We start from the raw sequence: 16,778 nt of genomic DNA on the forward strand, positions 1-16,778 counted from the left end.
GTATGCTTGACAAAGGGGTTTTACTCCCCAAAAGGTTGCATCGCACTCCGCTTTGAAATACATTTTGAAGATTTCCTATAGTCCTGTGTGCCGTTGGAATTCCTTTGCTGTACTCTGTTGTGGGGCTTGCCAAATCTCTACCATTGTGCACCAGGCATATTGTTGTTACTTATTGGGTGTGCGAGATCCTGCCTTGTTCCTAGCCATGGGGGCAGCCATTCAAGCACAGGATACACAGTAGATAACAGATAAGTACTACTATAGTTTATATAAACAAGCTGCTGTGTAGCCATGGGGGCAGCCATTCAAGCACAGGATACACAGTAGATAACAGATAAGTACTACTATAGTTTATATAAACAAGCTGCTGTGTAGCCATGGGGGCAGCCATTCAAGCACAGGATACACAGTAGATAACAGATAAGTACTACTATAGTTTATATAAACAAGCTGCTGTGTAGCCATGGGGGCAGCCATTCAAGCACAGGATACACAGTAGATAACAGATAAGTACTACTATAGTTGATATAAACAAGCTGCTGTGTAGCCATGGGGGCAGCCATTCAAGCACAGGATACACAGTAGATAACAGATAAGTACTACTATAGTTGATATAAACAAGCTGCTGTGTAGCCATGGGGGCAGCCATTCAAGCACAGGATACACAGTAGATAACAGATAAGTACTACTATAGTTTATATAAACAAGCTGCTGTGTAGCCATGGGGGCAGCCATTCAAGCACAGGATACACAGTAGATAACAGATAAGTACTACTATAGTTTATATAAACAAGCTGCTGTGTAGCCATGGGGGCAGCCATTCAAGCACAGGATACACAGTAGATAACAGATAAGTACTACTATAGTTTATATAAACAAGCTGCTGTGTAGCCATGGGGGCAGCCATTCAAGCACAGGATACACAGTAGATAACAGATAAGTACTACTATAGTTTATATAAACAAGCTGCTGTGTAGCCATGGGGGCAGCCATTTAAGCACTGGATACACAGAAGATAACAGATAAGTACTACTATAGTTTATATAAACAAGCTGCCGTGTAGCCATGGGGGCAGCCATTTAAGCACTGGATACACAGAAGATAACAGATACTGTAAGTTCTGTAATTATACTACAGAGTTTATCTGTTATCTTCTGAGTATCTTGTGCCTTTTGTCCTTTTTCAACTTTGAATGGTTGCTCCCATGGCAACAGAGCAGCATGTTTATGTGAACTATAGTAGTCTGTTTGAAGCAAACACACCAGTTTTACAACTGCAGGTTAACACTGCATTATATTTACATTACTTAAAACACTTACATTTTTTGGTGTTACCGTTCCTTTAAGATGTGAGAACCCTTAGTTCCACAGGCCACTCCATTAGGACTTGAATTGTCTCCCCTCTCTGTACAACCTTAATGGAGTGGGATAACTTGACTTAATCATTTTGACTTGGGATTGCTTAGATATATGTTTCACCTTTCTAGATCAATGTTTTATTGTTTGTCTCCATTCTGCAATATATTGATTGGTACTTGTTGTGCTTTCTGTAACATTAGTCAGGTCACCATGGTCCCATGTGCTTTATGTACTTTTATACTTCTTTCTCCACTTTTATTATATAACAAATAAGTCAGGCAGTACATTATATTGAAAACTCTTTATTTATTTGGATTTCTGATTAAGAAGACACAGTGGTTATATAAAATCATCATTATCATCATTCTGTTTATTGGTCAGTCTAGATCTCGTCTATAATACAACTTGATTATTGTTATTATTAATACTAGTATACATCGTCTGTACTGAAAACTAGTATAGTATGTATAAAAAAGTAAAATATGTATCCCCTTTAAAGGTGTAGTAAATATGCCCATATCCAACCAAAAATGTATTGAAATGCTGCTTGTACAGTGAAATAAGGTTTTTGGGAATATAATGCTGTAACCTGTTTCACTGCTGTTACTTCATATTAAATGTTTCTTTTAGGCTTTGAAAAGCCTGTTCTTTTGTTATCTGGAGCCAGGTTTCAGGGAGATCTGCTGGTTCTGCCTCATATTCTTTAGCAAATTCCTTGTTAAACTGTTTAAAAATAAACTTCCAGTAGTCTGAGGCTGTAATGCTGGGGTCAGGCTGAATGGCCCAGTCTGGGTAGATTGTCCGGTATTCTTTATAAGGGTGAGATTCCATCTTTGTATCTGAATTCTGGAATTCACAATCACTGACAACATGTGTTGAACATAATTCTGTAGCCAACTTGTCACTAAATATCCATCGATATCTTCCCAAACCTTGAGGCCGATGGACAGATGCAAAGTGTTCCTTATGGTCAGTAGCTCCAGCCTCACAGGGGACCTTGCAGAAGGGACACCGCTTCCCACAGCCAAACACTCTCTTAAACAGAACATCCTCTGGTTTCAGTCGGAGTTTGTCAAGAACAGATTCTGTGCTGGAAGATTCCATCTCTGATCTGATCTGTGTCTCAGTTTCTGTGAGAAAAAACTCAATATCCTTTGAGAACTGCCTGATGTCTGCTTGGTTTTGGAAACTGACCAACTGCAACTCCATCTGAGAAATGACCAATTCACTCCTTAACATCTCACAAAAGGCTTTCAAGAACTCTGAAACAGTGGGCATGTCTTGTGGCTTTTTGAGTGTGCTCCTGATTTTGTTACAGATATCAGAGAGAATATTCGTTTGCAACTTTTCTAAACCTTTTTTATACATATTTAATATGTATTGTTTTAGCCATTCTTTCACAAACTTCTCATAAGAATTAATGTAAGTCACATACTGAGAAAATTCCTCCTCTTCCAGCAGTTTCTCAAGTACATGTGATTGAAAGAAAGTGCGGCTGCTCAATTCTTTGGGACACTGATTGGACAGAATATCATCTACAATGTCCTTCCCCAGATGCTGGTTAATGTGATTGGTTATTGCCGGCTTCAGGCAGAGATCACAGAATTGTTTGGCTCTACTTTGTGTTTCATCTTTTTCCTGGAATAGATTTTTAAAAGTTGTCAAATAATGAGGTTTTAGAGTTTCCAGAGACAACATAGGATCAGTCTGAAGAAAACTCTTATGCATCTTCTGGAACATCCGAGCCGCACTCCCCAAGATATGGAGTTTTATATCCAAGTCAAACTCATGGGTAATGTGCAGGTTTTTAACATCTTCCTTCCTGAGCCTTTCATTAATTTTACTAAGCAATTCTTGGCAATATGTCCCATCATAGTCTTCTCCTGTATTAACCTTCTCTGTTACATAATTTAAACATAATTCTATTAAAGAGTAAGCCAGACTGGCAGTTTTATCTTTGCATTCATTGGTCCACAGTTCTTTCACACCTTTTAGTGATGAATACCATTTCAAGTCAACATGCTGCTCTTTAATCTTGAATTCATCTTTTCCAAACTCATCTAAATATTTTATCTTAAGAAATTTCTCCTTTATAGAGGCCCCTCTGTTGGACAAGTCACGTTTGAGCTCCAGTAACATTTCCTGACTGACATTGCGTTTTTGTAAAAGATTCCTTGGTAACTCAGCTATTGTACTTTCCCACATGTTCTCAAATTCCTTTTCTATTTCATCACTTTCAAGTCGACTTTCCCTTTGTCTGACCTGTTTTAGGAGATCAGTGACTTTCTCCTCAATGGTCTTTTGATAACTGTTCTCTATATTCTTTATTTGATATTTCCCTTTTTGGATTCTAATAGTCTCATCAATCTTTGCTGTGACAGAACGTTCCAGATCTTTCCGAAGACAATTCACCCCTCTGGAGAAATCTTCTCTGTACTTCTCAATCAGATGAACATTATCGGTTTTATTTTCAAAATATTTTTTTATCAAATCTAACATGTTTTTCTCTTCTTTCCAGAGTAGAGAAATTAAATTATCCTTAAATACTCTGCACATTTCTGGCTGCAGTTTATCTGCTGACTGATTCTTGATAGTATTCTCAGTGCTAATTAGCCAGGTATGAACGTGTTTGCAGAAGTCCCATTCCCACTGGGAGTATTTCATTGCTAATTGATTGTAAGCTTCAGCTACCAGGCTGTTTCTGAAACTGAAAATAAAATTCTCATATTTAACAGAGTTCCACAAGCTTTTTATCCATTCAATAAATTCAACAACATTCTGGGGCGGCTGAAGAATTCACTTTTCTCCATAAATGTAAACAAATATTTTTTCAGTTCATTCACATTTTCACTGTAGCCGGAGTTTACAGAAGCCATGGGTGGGACACCGTACCAAAGCCCAGGGATGTACCAATTGTCTCTCTTAATGTTATAGCTAATGATATCAGTGAAGCTTTTTATTCCATGTTTTTTTTCCATGCTGCCTGCTATTCTGGTCATCTCATCCAGTTGCTCCAGAAGTTTTATTCCGTCCCTCATGTTATTATCATCAGCAGAAACATCACTCACATTCTGATGCACAAACTGGCAGTTGGGTTTCTTCCCTATTTGCTTCATTCTAAGAAATGCATGAACCACAATCTGCAGTGTATCTTTCATTTCTGTTGTATTCTCCATGGCCATATTGATTATAGTGATATCACTGAGCCCAACCACTAGAGTTGCCAACTCATTGTCATGTTCATAGCTGTCCTCTAGAGAAGCCAATTCTGGAGCCTTAAGACCTTCAGTGTCAATTACCAGAATAAACTCACAGTTTATGTTCTTCTGAAAGTTTTCTTTTACTTTAATCAATGTTAAGAAAGCTCCTCGTGTGCATCGTCCACTGGCCACTGAAAACTGCAAGCCAAACATGGTGTTCAGGAGAGTGGATTTCCCTGTGCTCTGCACTCCCAGCACTGTGATTACTCTCATTCTGCATTTCCCTCCTGTTTTGTTATTCAGCTCAGTCAGAAGGTCAGTGACCCACTTCAGGGGGATATTGGAGGCATCTCCATCCATCAGCTCCAATGGGAAGCCATCCAGCAATAAATCAGCAGCTATTCCTGGGAGAAGACTAAACTGTATCATATCTGGTTTGAGTATTCCTTGATTCACCATCGAACATTCTGCCTCATAAAACTGCCCCATCTCACGCAGAAAATGTTCTACTCCCAAAGAACTGTCACATATTTGCTGGTCTAACTGTTTCAGTTCTACCTGATTATTTGTTTTATTATATTTTTCCTTGTATTTTTCTTTTAACACAGAGAGGTTGTTTCTAGCCATTGAGTCAAGTGCAAATTTCATCCATGTCAGGAAATAATGTTTCTCTGATTGAGACAAATGTGTGATGGCAGAAATAAACTTACTCATCGTATCAGGTAGAACATGTTGATTCTGCTCCCTGTGTAATTGTTTGAGGGTTTCAGTCAGTTGAGATCGATATTGTTCTGTATTTTTAGCCCCTTGGTTTTTCATTCTGCACAATTCTTTTTCTACCTGGGCCACTTGTTTCCACAGATCCCCTTGTAGTTTCATCGTCTCTTTCTTATATTTTACCATATCTTGTATTTCTTTAATTATTTCAGTGGTATATTCTTTTGCTTCTGACATTCCTGGGAATTTTCATCCACATTTATGCCAAGTTCAGTGGCTGTGTTTGCTAAATCTTCCAGTTTTACTTTCTTGTCAGTTTTCCTCAAAAAAATCTGGATTATGTTTTGTAATTTTTTTACTAACCCAGCCTCATTTGCTTGTTTGTCTTTTATCAGTATATGTGATTGGTTGAAATGTAGCAAAGGTTGTAACTCTTTTAAGAATTTCACAGTCTCTTTACTGACACTTGTGCCACTTGGAGTAATGATGAAATAGAAGTTGGAGTAGGATTTACTACACTGGGCTAATAGCTCACACTCTCTCTCATTAATACTCTCAGAAAATACAAACACTGCTGATGAGACCTGGGTTAGGAAGCTGAATTGGGGTCCAGTTAGACTCTATGTCTCCACGTAAATTAGTAACAGCTATGGGTTCTGGGAAAGTGTCAGAATTCTCCTCTTCCAACAGGTAAAAACCAGGAGATTTCCACTAGGCCATTAGATACTTCTCTCTCATTATCACCACCAATCATATTTTCATGAATAAAAAAGTCCTGGTACTGTTGGGCTGGGCTGAGCATTTGATTGAGGATTTTAGATTTAGATAATTGTATATGCCCCAGTCTCACAAAAGAAAAAAATGGCATTTCTGATTTAACCAGGTATTCTTCTATAAATCCTTTATTCTCTGCCAAAGTGTGGGGTCTCCATCTCTTGACAATGTCTCTCATAGCCCAGAGCATGAAGGTGCAGCCTGGCCCATCACCAGCAGGGAGCAGCAGTGGGACGGCAAACTGACACATGGACATTTTGGAGAAGATGTTCTGCTGTAACAACATATCTGAGCAATGCAAGAGAACACACAGAATGTCTAAAGGATTGAATGAAGTAGACTCTTTACTATAAAAATCTAAATATTGAGATACATCTTCTTCTGTGCCATCATTAGCTTCCCCTGAACCAATTTGTAGAGAATGTTCATGTTTTACAGCATCAGTATGCCCTCCTGAATCTTTAGAAATATTGTCAAGTTGAATTGTTCTTGCAGTCCTGTCCAGAGTCATCAGTTTCCTAAGCCCAGGGAAGATCTTGTACAGTCTGGGGAGCAACTTCATTTATATTCTCCTGCCCAATGTCCAGGATGTTCTTCAGAGAGAGCTTAGATTCTTTATTGGATTGTATCATTTCATTTAGGGCGTTTCTGTTGACTTAAAAAAAAAAAGATATTTATATGAGCTTTTCTTTTCAAGTTTTAGTTTGTATATATGTATGTATGTATATATATATATATATATATATATATATATATATATATATATTTATCAGTATATGAGTATAAGGTACCAGCACACTTGAACATTTAATTAGAAACATATACTTTACAATATATATATGAATAAACATATTGTTTAATTAAAATATTTGGGCTCCCTTGGCTAATTTACATAATTAGGTAATTCTGTAAGTGGAAAAAGCTTGGGCCCCCTTCCACTTGTTCAATTATGACCATAATTACCCCAAAAGGCCTTAAGACAAGTGAATGTAAAATTGATGAGCATGCCTTTCTAAGCACTTTTGCAATGAACATTAATTTTTTATTCTTTTTTTATTCTAAGATATTAAGGGATACGTGTACTGTTAATATAAATGAATTTTGTTCCAACAGCGCCACCTGCTGGTCAGTTTCCCACCAGTCTGACCAGCAAGTAGTCAAGGAAGTTGTCAGGAGAAAGAAAGAGGCTTCTCTGATGTTCTTCTGCTTAGGAATAAAATTAGAAACCTTTCTCAAATCTTTCCTATGCAGAAGAACATCAGAGCAGCCTCTTTCTTTCTTCCTTGACTACTCGGTGGTCAGACTGGTCATGTATCCCTTAATATCTTGGAATGAAAAAAGAATAAATAATAAATGTGCATTGCAAAAGTTCTTACCCTCATCAATTTTCACTGACTTATTTTAAAGGTTTACTTATCCTTTAAGAGTTGTCTTCAGTTGACAATTGCAGAGCTTAATAAAATCTCTGACAGTCTTAACTTTGGGCTGTCACTCTACAACCATGGGCTTTTTAAGCAACTGAGTAATGATCTGAAAATGGAGCTAAGTGATACCTACAAACAGGACCACCATCAGGGGGGCACAGGTGGTACAAGTGTACCGGGCCTGGGCCTGAAGGGGGGCCCGGCAGAGCTGCACTTTCAAAAGAGCCAGGCCCCCCTTGACAGCGCCGAAGCCGTGCCACCATTTCCGAAATCCTGAAGAGCCGAAATGTGGAAGTGCTGAAAAGCCGAACAGCCAAAGTCCCGAAGCGGTGAAAAGACCAGAAGCCATGGAAACAGCCGAAGCCTAAGTCCCGAAGTGGCAAAAATAGCCGAAGCCACAAAAATAGCCAAGGCGAAGTCCTGAAGCGGAGAAAAGACCCAAAGTCACTAAAACAGCCGAAATTTAAGTCCCGAAGCGGCGAAAATACCCGAAGCCATGGAAAAAGTCGAAGCCAAAGTCCTGAAGCGGTGAAAAAGACCCGAAGTCACGAAAACAGCCGAAATTGAAGTCCTGAAGCGGCAAAAAGACCCGAAGTCACGAAAACAGCCGAAATTGAAGTCCTGAAGCCATGAGCTCAATTATACTGGAAACCAATTTGTGTTTTTTTAATCCCCTGGCCACCAGTGCTTTATTTTAATATTTTTATAGGCCCCTGCCACCAATGTTTTCTTAAAAAATGTTCTTTGGGGCCCCAGTTTTTTTTTTAACTTTTAAGGGGGGCCCTGGTCACCAATTATTTTTTTTTTACTTATGAGGGGGCCCAGACCATCAATAGCATTTTATAACTTGTGTGTGTGGGGGGGTTACCTTTTTTAGCGCTGATATCTGTGTGTTCTTTTAACTGTGGTGTGGATTGGGCGGAATCTGGAGTGGGGCTTGCGTGCTGGGGTGGGCGGGGCCCAGGGGGCCTCAAAAATTTTATTGTATGGGGCCCGTGATTTCTAATGGTGGCCCTGCCTACAAAGCATGGAAAGGCAATTAAAGATTGCAATGTCCACTGTTTGTAATGCCATCAACAATAGCAGTTTAAAGGAAATGAGGAAAAAATACTTCAGCAGAGAACTGCTCATATGTCAGACAGAAAGACAAACCCTCATATGGCTGCAAAGGAGCCGCGGGAAGGTTTGGGTGATACAGCGGTGGTGTTGTACTGTTCCATGGCACAGAATTATTTGCACAAACACAATCTACATGAACGAGTCATCTCAACACCAACATCTAAAGTATATAAACCAGCAGCTAGACATGTCAGATCTTTTGGACTGATGAAGTAACAACTAAACTCTTTGGCCACAATCTCCAAAGGTTTATATGAAGAAATAAAGGGCAGCAAGTAATATAAAAAAACAGCTTACTAACTGTTACACATGGGAGAAGCTATATTAAGCCTTGGAGCTTTGTGGCAGCCAGTGGCACATAAAACATTGTTCATTGTGTTAGGATAGAATTGATTCCATCAAATATCAGTGCCTGCCACAAATATTGTTTCTTTATTTCTATGTGAAAATAAAATGTGATTGTGCATTAACATTAGCAAATATGTTTTTTATTAACTCACTGATTCTTGCAGTAATTGTCTTAGACTTTCACTTACTACATTAACTAACTATGTTGTTTAGCAAGGTGTGCCCAAAATATATAAATAACAAAAAAGTACCACACATAACTCTGGGAAAAACAAACATGAGTGTAAGCAGTTGCAAACCATTAAAAGCCCTCCCCAGTGTAAATAAATAGCACAAAAAGGTCCAATCATTACCATAATAACCAGAATTGAGTGTGAAAACAAAAATAAATAAATGAACACAAGCATTAAGGCCAAAGGCACATTGGGCTGATTCTCAGAATGTGGATAAAAGCAGCTAAGAATCTCTCCAACTCTTGAATCAGTGGAACCACTGCCACAGTCACATGGAGTGGATTTCAGCACTTACTTCCAACGTCTGCTTCATGTGCCTGTACCTGGGCTCATGCAGTGGTTCCGGGTGCAGAACAGAAGACCACTGATTCAAGAGTAGGGGCTAATTCTCATCCTCCATTTATTCACATATTGAGAATCAGCTCGGTGTGTCCTTGGCTTAACTGTATATACAGCAAGGTATTAAAACCCATTTCAATAAAGCAGCTATTGTGGGTTTAATCATAATAGAATACAGTGGAACATAAACAGTTATCTTCAAACGAAATAAGATTAACCCTATCACTGCCAATCATTTGGCCAAGTTGGAACTTCTATTGCCAGACCATTTTTGAACATTTTGTGCTCTTTCAATTTGCCCCAAAGTGTAAAAAAAAGATTTGGAAAGTTCTATGTCTCCTGAACGCGCCAATACCAAATATATATAGTTTTACTCAGATTTCTCACTTCTATAGATCAAAAACCGAAGCAGTAAAGTACAAAATTTGCAAAGCACTGCTCCACAAAACTGCATACATCTGATTTCAAGGCCAAACATTCCATTAACAGTAGGTTTTACCCCTAAAAAACTACACTTTATTGGAAAGAACAGATTCTAAGGAGTTCCAGGGCCCAGAACAAAGACACTGCAAAATAGGAGACCTATGACTAAGTGCCGGAGGTACAAAATGTGTAAGGTGGTCATGTGGGGTCAGTATGTATCAAAAACCTTTTAAAATATGAATACTAATAAATAATTTATTTTTACTGAAAATAAGCCTTGGGACATATCAGGTCCTGCTAGCTGCTGATTGGTTCCTGTCCTACAGTGCAGTGAGCTGAGTGCACAGCCTGGGAATTCAGGGGAGCAGCAAGTGGAAGGGAGGGATTATTAGGGATTTTGCAGAAATATTCAATAAATCAGCCTGAAACACTACTTTTTAAAGCACAATTATTCTAATATTTAAAAGAGTAAAATGCACTGGCACATTCTTGTTTTTACACAGAATATCTCCTCTATGGGGAGCTCCAATAAAGAGGCAGTGCCGTAACTAGAGGGGGGCGGGCCCTGGTGCGTGATGCACAGCCGGGCCCTGCCCCCCTCCGTGCACAGCGGCTTTCAGTGGCGAGCGGGCTGCCGGGGGGCCGTGAGGGGGTGTGGGCCCTGGCCCGCTCGCACCCCCCTGCTCCCCCGGTAGTTCTGTCACTGTAAAGAGGCTATTTTTGAAGACAATGTAATAACACATAAAACCAAAAATTTTCCAAAATGTTGGGAGGTATGGCTTAGGGGTCAAAAACAAATTATCCCAGCAGAAAATGAGGTTTGGTCTGTAATATAAGGTGATGGCTACAGGTTTGCTGATTAGTAAATTCTTGATGCTAATTGCAACTGGTTTCTGTGCTGCCATGTAGTAATTATCTGTATTAATTACTGATCAGCCTTATATTGTGACATTTCTAGTGATGGGCGAATTTATTCGCCAGGCGCGAATTCGCGGGCGAATTTGCGCGATTTCGCCGCCAGCGAATAAATTCGCGAAACTCCCGCGAAAATTCGCGGAAAAAATTCGCCGGCGTCAAAATTTTTTTTTTCGAAAACGGACGCCGGCGTCAAAAACGGGCGCCGGCGTCGGAAAAACGGGCGCCAGCGTCAGAAAAACGGGCGCCCGGCGTCAAAAACGAGACGCCGGCGCCGTTTCGCGAATTTTTCGCCGTTTCGCGAATTTCGCGGCGAAATTCGCGAATTTTTCGGCGAAGCGAAACGGCGCAAATTCGCCCATCACTTAGACATTTTATTCTATGTGTAACTGTATATTGTGAGTGGGTCCCTAAGCTCAGTAAGTGACAGCAGCACAGAGCATGTGAATCAGTGAATCAGCAGAAAAGAAAGATGGGGAGCTACTGGGGCATCTTTGGAGACACAGATCTTTACTGCTAAAGGGCTGTGGTTGCCTTGGGCTTGTACAGAAGCACAAAACATCATGTACACCTACTTCTTTAGTTTAGGCTTTTAGTTCTCCTTTAAGGCCTCGTATCATCAGCTGCCTACCAAATAAATATTCCATTCCTTCTTACTGGAGTGCTACCTTCATTTATATCACAGCCTAGACTGCAGCACACAGGCCTTTAATATATTCTCACCTTCCCCTTGGTCAGCTAGCAGAACTTACTTTCACTTAATTGCAGGTAAAGTTGTTGTAACCATGTGACAACCCTTTTGAAATAAAAAAATAACAAAAGTGGTATAAAGGTGATACGTTTATTGGCTAACTAATAGAATCATAGCAGGATTTCTGAACATTTTAGTTCCATTTTCAAGCTGAATACACTGAAGCTGTGCTGTTCTCTGGTATATATATATATATATAGAGATGTCGCGAACTGTTCGCCGGCGAACTTGTTCGCGCGAACATCGGGTGTTCGCGCTCGCCGGAAGTTCGCGAACGTCGCGCGACGTTCGCCATTTTGGGTTCGCCATTGTTGGCGCTTTTTTTTGCCCTCTCACCCCAGACCAGCAGGTACATGGCAGCCAATCAGGAAGCTCTCCCCTGGACCACTCCCCTTTCCCTATAAAAACCGAAGCCCTGCAGCGTTTTTTTCAGCTCTGCCTGTGTGTGCTGAAGAGATAGTGTAGGGAGAGAGCTGCTGCCTGTTAGTGATTTCAGGGACAGTTGAAAGTTTGCTGGCTAGTAATCGTTTTGATACTGCTCTGTTATTGGAGGGACAGAAGTCTGCAGGGGTTTGAGGGACATTTAGCTTAGGTAGCTTTGCTGGCTAGTAATCTACCTTCTACTGCAGTGCTCTGTATGTAGCTGCAGTGGGCAGCTGTCCTGCTTCTGATCTCATCTGCTGACTGCTGCAATAACAGTAGTCCTTGTAAGGACTGCTTTTATTTATTTTTTTGTTGTTTTACTACTACTACTACTACTACTACTATAAGAGCCCAGTGCTATTAGTCTAGCAGTGTTGGGGAGTGGGACTGGTGTGCTAATCTGCTGCTCCTAGTAGTTCAGCAGCACCAACTTTAATTTTTTTTTTTAATATTCATTTTTTTTTTATTTTACTTTTTTTTATTTTACTACCGCTGTAGTAGTGTATAAGTTGACCTTTTAGGCATTATTTGCCCTGTAGGCATTATTTGCACACTGTTTTCTTTCAACCCGCCATCGAGCTGTGTGACCTTGTTCACATTCTGTCTAAATATCCATAATATTACCGTCTCCAGAAAAAACACCGGAGTCACTTTTTTCAAGCAGCCATTCATATATTTTACGTAATCCGTATCCACCGCTGTAGTAGTGTATACGTTGGCCTTGTAGGCATTATTTGCACACTGTTTTCTTCAACCCGCCATCGAGCTGTGTGACCTTGTTCCCATTCTGTCTAAATATCCATAATATTACCGTCTCCAGAAAAAACACCGGAGTCACTTTTTTCAAGCAGCATTCATATATTTTACGTAATCCGTATCCACCGCTGTAGTAGTGTATACGTTGGCCTTGTAGGCATTATTTGCACACTGTTTTCTTCAACCCGCCATCGAGCTGTGTGAGCTTGTTCACATTTTGTCTAAATATTGATAATATTATCGTCTCTAGAAAAAACCACTTGGAGTTACTTTTTTTCAAGCAGCATTCATATATTTTACGTAATCCGTATCCACCGCTGTAGTAGTGTATACGTTGACCTTGTAGGCATTATTTGCACACTGTTTTCTTCAACCCGCCATCGAGCTGTGTGACCTTGTTCCCATTCTGTCTAAATATCCATAATATTACCGTCTCCAGAAAAAACACCGGAGTCACTTTTTTTCAAGCAGCATTCATATATTTTACGTAATCCGTATCCACCGCTGTAGTAGTGTATACGTTGGCCTTGTAGGCATTATTTGCACACTGTTTTCTTCAACCCGCCATCGAGCTGTGTGAGCTTGTTCACATTTTGTCTAAATATTGATAATATTATCGTCTCTAGAAAAACCACTTGAGTTACTTTTTTTCAAGCAGCATTCATATATTTTACGTAATCCGTATCCACCGCTGTAGTAGTGTATACGTTGGACCTTGTAGGCATTATTTGCACACTGTTTTCTTCAACCCGCCATCGAGCTGTGTGAGCTTGTTCACATTTTGTCTAAATATTGATAATATTATCGTCTCTAGAAAAACCACTTGAGTTACTTTTTTTCAAGCAGCATTCATATATTTTACGTAATCCGTATCCACCGCTGTAGTAGTGTATACGTTGACCTTGTAGGCATTATTTGCACACTGTTTTCTTCAACCCGCCATCGAGCTGTGTGACCTTGTTCACATTTTGTCTAAATATTGATAATATTATCGTCTCTAGAAAAACCACTTGAGTTACTTTTTTTCAAGCAGCATTCATATATTTTACGTAATCCGTATCCACCGCTGTAGTAGTGTATACGTTGACTTTGTAGGCATTATTTGCACAGTGTTTTCTTCAACCCGCCATCTAGCTGTGTGTATTATCGTTTCCAGAAAAACCAACTGAGTTTTTTGTTGTTGTTGTTGTTTTTTTAAAAAATAATGCCAGGCAAAGGCAGGCCGCCACGCAGAGGCCGTGCTAGGGGCCGTGCTGCTATGCAATCCTGTGGCCCTAGCAAATTGCCCAGTTTTAAAAAAGCCAATGACCCTGAACTCCCAAAATGCTGAAGAGGTAGTTGACTGGCTTACACAGCAACACCCCATCCTCTAGCCGTTTCTAACTTTACCACAACATCCTCCTCATCCTCCACTGCTATGGCCACCCCACGTAACACTTCCTCCACCACCGGTGCCCCTTCTTCACTGGGGTCAGAGGAGTTATTTTCCAATGAGTTTCTTGAACTGAGTAATGCGCAACCATTATTGCCAGAAGAAAGATGAAGGAGATGAGGAACCTTACACCAGATTTAATTCTGGCAGAGAACACGATAGAGATGGACATAATGAGTGATGAGGAGGAGGTCCCCGCTGCTGCTTCCTTCTGTGATGTGTCAGAAGAAATTGATGCATCTGAGGAGAATGATGATGAGGAGATTGATGTTTTGTGGGTGCCTAGTAGAAGAGAGCAAGAGGAGGGTAGTTCAGATGGAGAGACGGAGAGTCAGAGAGGCAGTAGGAGAATAAGACTTAGAAGAAGCAGGGAGGACAGCCCGCAGGGATCAGTAGGGCAACAACATGTATCGGCACCTGTGTTCAGCCGGCCAACGCACCCGCCATTGCCGCCAATACCGCCAACTCCGCCAACTTCTACTGTTACCTGCCAGATCGCACACTTCCAAAAAGTCAGCAGTGTGGGATTTTTTTAATGTGTGTGCCTCTGACAAAAGCATTGTAATTTGCAATGAGTGCAGTCAGAAACTGAGCCTTGGTAAGCCCAACAGCCACATAGGTACAACTTCTATGCGAAGGCACATGAGCGGCAAGCACAAAGCACTTTGGGAGCAACACCTCAAAGGCAACAGGCAAACTAAAAGCCACACTCCTTCTGGTCCAGCATCTTACTGCTCTACCTCTGCTCTCCTTGACCCGTCTGAAACCACCCTCCACTCCGCCTTCCACCTTGACCACCTGTTCCCATTCCCAGTCATCTGCCACCAGCCAAGTTTCTGTGAAGGCCATGTTTGAGCGTAAGAAGCCAATGTCTGACTGTCACCCCCTTGCCCGGCGTCTGACAGCTGGCTTGTCTGCACTCTTAGCCCGCCAGCTTTTACCATACCAGCTGGTGGACTCTGAGGCCTTCCGCAAATTTGTAGCAATTGGGACACCGCAGTGGAAGGTACCCAGCCGCAATTTTTTTTCTAAAAAGGGAATACCACACCTGTACCAACATGTGCAGAGCCAAGTTACCGCATCTCTGTCACTTAGTGTTGGGCCAAAGGTCCATATGACTACTGACGGCATGGTCCTCCAAGCATGGTCAGGGCAGGTATGTCACCTACACTGCCCACTGGGTGAACTTGGTAATGGCTGGGAAGCAGGGAATGGGTAGCTCAACAACAACAGTGGAGTTGGTGTCACCGCCACGGATTGCACGCGGTTCTGCCACCACCTCTACTCCTCCATCGCTCTCTACCTCGTCTTCTTCTTCTTCTTACTCTGCTGCTGGGTCCTCCTTCTCCTCCTCCACACCTGTGCACCCCCAGCTCCCCTAGGCTATTCGACGTGCCAGGTACGCCGTTGTCACGCTGTCTTGGGGATGACGTGCCTGGAAAGCAAAAACCATACCGGATCTGTACTCCTGTCATCTCTGCAGTCACAGGCCGATCGGTGGCTGACCCCACACCAACTGCAGATCGGAAAAGTGGTGTGTGACAATGGAAGCAATCTGTTGGCAGCGTTGAGACTAGGCAATTTAACACATGTGCCCTGCATGGCACATGTGTTAAATTTAATAGTCCAACGTTTTGTCTCCAAGTACCCAGGATTCCAGGACGTTCTCACCCAGTCCAGAAAGGTGTCGGCCCATTTTCAGACGTTCCTACACAGCCATGGCACGCCTTGCTGACATTCAGCAGCGCTACAACATGCCAGTCAGGCGTTTGATTTCTGACAGCCAGACTCGCTTGGAATTCAACGCTCCTTATGTTGGAACGTCTGCTGGCAACAACAAAGGGGCCGTCAACGAGTACCTTTTTGAACTGGGTGGTAGGAACTGGATCTGCACAGCTGGGGATTTTTTTCCCCCGTTACTGGGTGGCTTATGCGCGATGCCTGCAGGCTCATGCGACTTTTGAAGAGGTGACAAATATGGTCAGTCGCACCGAAGGCACCATCAGCGACCTAATACCCTTCGCTTTCTTCCTGGAGCGTGCCGTGCGACGAGTGACAGATGAGGCTGTAGACCAGCGTGACGAGGAGCTGGAAGCGCACGATTTCTGGTCGGAATCACCAGAACGAACCCAGGCACCTGCTGCAACGCAGGGAGAGGTGCCAGAAGTGGAGTCAGAGGAGGAAGGTGGCTTTGTGGAGGAGGAGAGGAGGACCAACAGGAGCAGGCTTCCCAGGGGCTAGTGGTGACCTTTTGGGGACCCCTGGTCTTGTACGTGGCTGGGGGAGGAGACCGTGGATGATGCAGTCCTTGATAATGAGGGAAGCGGAGATGGATAGCTCTGCATCCAACCTTGTGAGAATGGGGTCTTTCATGCTGTCATGCCTGTTGAAGGACCCCCGTATCAAGAGGCTTAAGGAGAAGGACCTGTACTGGGTCGCAACGCTACTAGACCCTCGGTACAAGCATAAAGTGTCAGAAATGTTAAACATACCACAAGTCCGAAAAGATGCGGCATTTACAAACCAGCCTGCAAAACATGTTGTACAATGCTTTTAAGGGTGATGT

At 41.8% G+C, this 16,778-nt stretch overlaps 1 protein-coding gene across 1 annotated transcript; it reads right to left on the reverse strand.

Annotated features, from left to right (window-relative positions):
* Window positions 1-1,498: 1,498 nt before the first annotated feature.
* Window positions 1,499-6,701, reverse strand: XB5997626.L (provisional ortholog of upregulator of cell proliferation L homeolog). Its single transcript, XM_041578746.1, is given in 6 exon segments — window positions 1,499-4,153; window positions 4,156-5,496; window positions 5,499-5,880; window positions 5,882-5,956; window positions 5,958-6,573; window positions 6,575-6,701. Coding segments are annotated over 6 exon segments (4,713 nt in total). The 5' UTR covers window positions 6,682-6,701; the 3' UTR covers window positions 1,499-1,961.
* Window positions 6,702-16,778: the final 10,077 nt, after the last annotated feature.

The sequence above is a fragment of the Xenopus laevis genome, chromosome 9_10S (genome assembly GCF_017654675.1).
Source record: "Xenopus laevis strain J_2021 chromosome 9_10S, Xenopus_laevis_v10.1, whole genome shotgun sequence".
NCBI lineage: Eukaryota > Metazoa > Chordata > Amphibia > Anura > Pipidae > Xenopus > Xenopus laevis.